The following is a 5,123-nucleotide window of genomic DNA, read 5'->3' as shown; positions in this document are numbered from 1 at the left end:
TGGTTGGATGGCATCACTGACTCAAAGGACATGAGTTTGAGTAAACTGCAGGAGTTGGCACTGGGCAGGGAAGTCTGGTGTGCTACAGTCCATGGGGTTGCAGAGAGTCAGACACGACTGAGCGACTGAACTAACTGACTGAGATGATAATGTGGTTTTTATTCTTCGGTTTGTTCATGTGATATATCACATTGATTGATTTGAGGATGCTGAAAAATTCTTGCATCCCTGGATTAAATTCCATTTGAACATGTTTTATTCATTTAATGAGGGCAACCAGTCTGTTCTGAAGGAGATCAGCCCTGGGATTTCTTTGGAAGGAATGATGCTAAAGCTGAAACTCCAGTACTTTGGCCACCTCATGCGAAGAGTTGAGTGAGTCTGAGTGAACTCCGGGAGTTGGTGATGGACAGGGAGGCATGGCGTGCTGCTATTCATGGGGTCGCAAAGAGTCGGACATGACTGAGCACCTGAACTGAACTAAACTAAACTATGCTTTATGTTATCAAGACTTATACTTTTTGCCAGCCTCATGGGAGTGATATCTGCTGTGTGCTAAGTCACTTCAGTTGTATCCGACTTCTTCCACCCTATGGACTGTAGCCCGCCAGGCTCTTCTACCCATGGGATTCCCCAGGCAAGAATACTGGAGTTGGCTGCTATGTCCTCCTCCAGGTTTAATTTCTCTGATAACTAGTAAAGATGAGCATCTTTTCATGTTTTCTGGTTTTTCTCCTTTATGACTTGGATTTCTTGTGTATTTTCAGGAATGCTTTTCTCTCTCAATATTATTTCTGTATTTTTCCTCCACAATTTTGGATTAAAATGTAGCTGCTTTAGTTCTCTTGGGGTTTATTTTCATGTATGTTGAGATGGGGATTTCTAAAATCTGTTTCTGTACCATTAACTGTCTCAGTATTCTTTCTCATCAGTTTGTAATGTCATTCCACTAAAATGAACCTACATATACTCATCCACATTGAACAGTTCTTATTTGCCATGCTTGCTTCATTTTTGCCTTTTGAAGCATAGTCCAGGCCTTAGTTTACTTCACTCCTGTATGCTTCAACATGCATTTTATTATCACACCATCAAAATTAACATTTTTAATGGTATTATCTAACAGTTAATTCCATGCTTAGATTTGTTTGTCTCAAAAATGTCTTTTTATTGTTGGTTTGTTTAATCAGGGTCCTTGTACTGAACTTGGTTTTTTATGTTTCTTAACTTCTTTTAAAATTTAGAGCATTTTAGCAAAATACCTTCCCCCAGTCTTTTTGTTTTTCCTAACATTGACTTGTTGAAGAAATCAAGTTGGTTTGTCTCTCATATTCCATATTCTGGATTTGTCTATTCCTTTATGGTGCAATTTAGCTTGTTCTAACTCCACATATCCCACAAACTAGAAGTTATTTTTAAAGACTTATAATAATTAAGATTTAGGCTCAGCTTCTCTGGGGTGGGGGAGAAAATACTTCATGGGTGATGCTGGGACTTCATATGACATCACATCTGAAGGCACTTAATATATGGCTGTTTCACCCACTCTGTTTCTTACCACTGCCAAGTGGTGTGATCGAGCAAGTGGGATTCAAATGGGTTCAGCTGGCTTCTTTAGTAATAAAGCTTTAATTTAATGGTTCATTCATTGATAGTGCTGTTCTGATTGCCATTCCTCCATTTTTATTAACAGAAATTCTCTGCCTCCAATTGATGAGGCAAAAGAACAACTTTGCTTCATCAGTTAGAGATACATGGCTACCTAGAGATACATGGTTACCCTGAAATCTGATTGGTACAAGAAAGCAGCATAAATGGTCTACTTGCCCTTTAATTTGCTGGTGTTCAGAGTGGGGAGTTGGTTTTCAGTTAGTTTCAATAGTGACCAATAGGATTTTTAGATCAATATTGAAGACTTGAATATCATTAGTCTAGATTTTTTTTTTTTAGTAATCTTCTGTGTAAGGTCGGTTTAAATTAACTAGTTCATCATTACCTGAAATAGAAGTCAAGTCTTTTAACTGTGTGTTGCCCTATTGTTTGATTTTGGAACGAGGATGTGTTTTTTAATTTTAATGACATGTAATATTTTAATGAAAAGATTAACTCATTTTTCTAATTCTTATATTTGTTTTTTTGTGAAATTTCAGGTTTTCATGTGTTTTTTTGGTCATTTACTTTTTCCCGTCCTTTTATTGTTCATGTTTTTTCCCTCTTTGTTGACTTTGATCTTGATTTATGAAGGCTTTTACTCCTCAGGATGTTAGCACTTTGTTTCGTGTTGCAGTTTACTCCCCTCGTTTATAATTTGCCTTAGTTTTTTTAAAGTTATACTTTTGGAAGAGGTTATAATAGATACAATGGAGAAGGCAATGGCACCCCACTCCAGTACTCTTGCCTGGAAAATCCCGTGGATGGCGAAGCCTGGTAGGCTGCAGTCCATGGGGTCGCTAAGAGTCGGACGCGACTGAGTGACTTCACTTTCCCTTTTCCCTTTCACGCATTGGAGAAGGAAATGGCGGCCCACTCCAGTGTTCTTGCCTGGAAAATCCCAGGGACGGGGGAGCCTGGTGGGCTTCCGTCTATGGGGTCACACAGAGTCGGACACGACTGAAGCGACTTAGCAGCAGCAGCATAATAGATACAAAGGTTCTTTATACAGACATCCTGCATAGCCTGGCAGTCTTTATCTCAGTGTTGTAAAGTATTAACCTCTATTTTTATTTAGTACTTCTGTTTTTACATATTTAAGTATTTAATATATATGAACATAAGTGTTAATGCTTTCCTCCAAATAAGTTTACTTTATATATCGACACAAAATAATATGTCTTTTGTCTAAGAGAGCTCTGCTGATGTTAAACACTTTCAAAATGTTCACTGTTCTTAGGTGACATAAAATAGCAGAAAAATCTACCTTGTTAATAAGCAAATAGGTAATTTATAGATAGATTTGTGGCTAATTATGCAAAGGCAAAATTTAAAAATGTTAAAACATATTTCTCAGAAAAATGTAGTACTGTTATAATATTATAATATCCTTATCGGTATTTTCATATTTTTGTAAACTTGGCTAGGGCATTTATTTCCTTTCTATAATAATTGATTTTATTCTGTTATTTTTGGTAGACACTTGGCATTTCACCTGGAGAGAAATTTGTCATTACAACAACCAGTAGGAAAGAAATTACCTGTGATAACTTTGGTAAGCAACGTTGCGTTTATGCTTTTATATTTAATATGTTGGACGGGGGAGCCTGGTGGGCTGCTGTCTACGGGGTCGCACAGAGTCGGACACGACTGACGCGACTTAGCAGCAGCAGCAGCAGTACATTACAGGGTAATGACTATTTTATTACCTAGATAAGCATCAAAAACCATTAATATTTTTGTTTACTTTGTTGGAATGGGGGAGGAAACTGGCTCTACACATCTACTTTGTGTAGAGCTCATACTTGTCGAGCATGGTTATAAGAAAAGAGTTGATATCACTTAATGGCTATAAAAGATGAGACCTTGCTCAACATCCAACCACAGGTCTTCTGCATGGACCCTTAAGAGCTACTTCTCCTGACCCACTTGGATTCTCCCATTATCTTTTTCTACCCGGTTATGTTCTAAGATGTGCCAATTTTTCATGCCTGATTCCTTTTTTGATTTAATCATTCTTCGCATTCATATGGATAACCACTTTAATTAGTTCCTCATCTGATTTTCTGTGACAGTTTGACTTAAGAATTGAGTGTTTCAGATGAGTGGAAGTATTTGGACCTATTCCACTGATATTCTTAACACAGCATAACTGATTATAGATCAGTCCATTGTTTGGGGATTTGCCTGTATGATTTTTAAAGTCATTTCATAGATACAATTTATATATTTAAAATTATAATTTTATTGTGTTTTGGATGCTGACTTAGCACTTAAGATGTTACCTCTTGATTTCAGATGAAACTGTTAAAGATGGAGTCACTCTATACCTGCTACAGTCAGTCAATCAGTTACTACTAACAGCTACAAAAGAACGAATTGACTTCCTACCTCACTATGACACATTAGTTAAAAGTGGCATGTATGAATATTATGCAAGTGAAGGACAAAATCCTTTACGTAAGTATTCCCTTTGTACTAATTGTGATAAACTGTCACTTACCTTTATTCCCTTGATCAGACTTTTAAAAAGTTCTTTCATTCTACTTTACTCAAAGACTATGATCAGTTCTTGTGAGCCTCCTTACTTCATCTCTTCATCACAGTGTATTTGTTTTTATACCTAAGTCATCTTACATCAAAGTAAAGATACCTCTCCTTTTAAAACTAACGTAGAATGAGAATTCATTCCTTTTCAACTCATAAGAGATGGTTCCTTACACGTCTACCTCCTGTACACTCTCCTTTCCTGTTATTCTTCCTAGCTTCCTAAACTCTTCTCCCAATTATATTTGTTTTACCTTGCATATTTTTTGTAGCTGAACTGCACAGCTAAGTGGTTTGTGTTCCTTATTGTTTCTTTATAATTCCCTCCCACCTTTACTATTAGACAGTTTTTATCCTACCTTAGATTATTTTGATTTAGAGAATCTCTTCCATCTGGATTCTGGGAAAGTGTTCAGGTATTCATTATAAGCTTTCTTTCTTTCTTTTTTGAACATATGGTTTGTGGGATCTCACTTCTCTGACCAGGGATTGAACCCGGGCCTTGACAGTGAAAGCCTGGAATCCTAGCCACTAGGTTACCAGGGAGCTCCCTATAAATTTTCTTTCTTTTTAAAAAAATTTATTTGTTTTTGGCTGCGCTGGATCTTCATTATGGCACATGGGCTTAGTTGCCTTGAAGCACATGCTATCTTCCCAGACTAGGGATCAAATCTGTGTCCCCTGTGTTAGCAGATGGATTCTCAACCACTGAACCACCAGGGAGGTCCCCTGTAAACTTTCTTACTAAATATTTTTTTCATTGTATATGCATTAGAGTTGGTAGAAAATTAGAAAACATAGATAAACAAAAACAACACAGAGAATATTCCCATCTCTGCCACCCAGATGTAACCACCACCAACACTTTGGTGTTTATCATTTCTGACCTTTTTATATATATATATATATATACACTTTTTTTTTTT

General features: G+C 36.8%; 1 protein-coding gene across 1 annotated transcript in view; it reads left to right on the top strand.

The window, feature by feature from the left end:
• The window catches only part of SMCHD1 (structural maintenance of chromosomes flexible hinge domain containing 1), a gene marked incomplete at its 5' end in the record, with an annotated part of 126,878 nt that overhangs the window by 9,172 nt on the left and 112,583 nt on the right, over window positions 1-5,123 (top strand). Inside the window, 2 exons of the mRNA XM_010832731.1 lie at window positions 3,130-3,205; window positions 3,949-4,110. Coding sequence (XP_010831033.1) covers window positions 3,130-3,205; window positions 3,949-4,110 — 238 coding nt within the window. The remainder of the gene's footprint in view (window positions 1-3,129; window positions 3,206-3,948; window positions 4,111-5,123) is intronic.

The sequence above is a fragment of the Bison bison genome, unplaced genomic scaffold (genome assembly GCF_000754665.1).
Source record: "Bison bison bison isolate TAMUID 2011002044 unplaced genomic scaffold, Bison_UMD1.0 scf7180017862158, whole genome shotgun sequence".
In the NCBI taxonomy this organism is placed as follows: domain Eukaryota; kingdom Metazoa; phylum Chordata; class Mammalia; order Artiodactyla; family Bovidae; genus Bison; species Bison bison.
The sequence above is the reverse complement of the archived record's forward strand: the minus strand, read 5'-3'. Positions and strand labels throughout refer to the sequence as shown.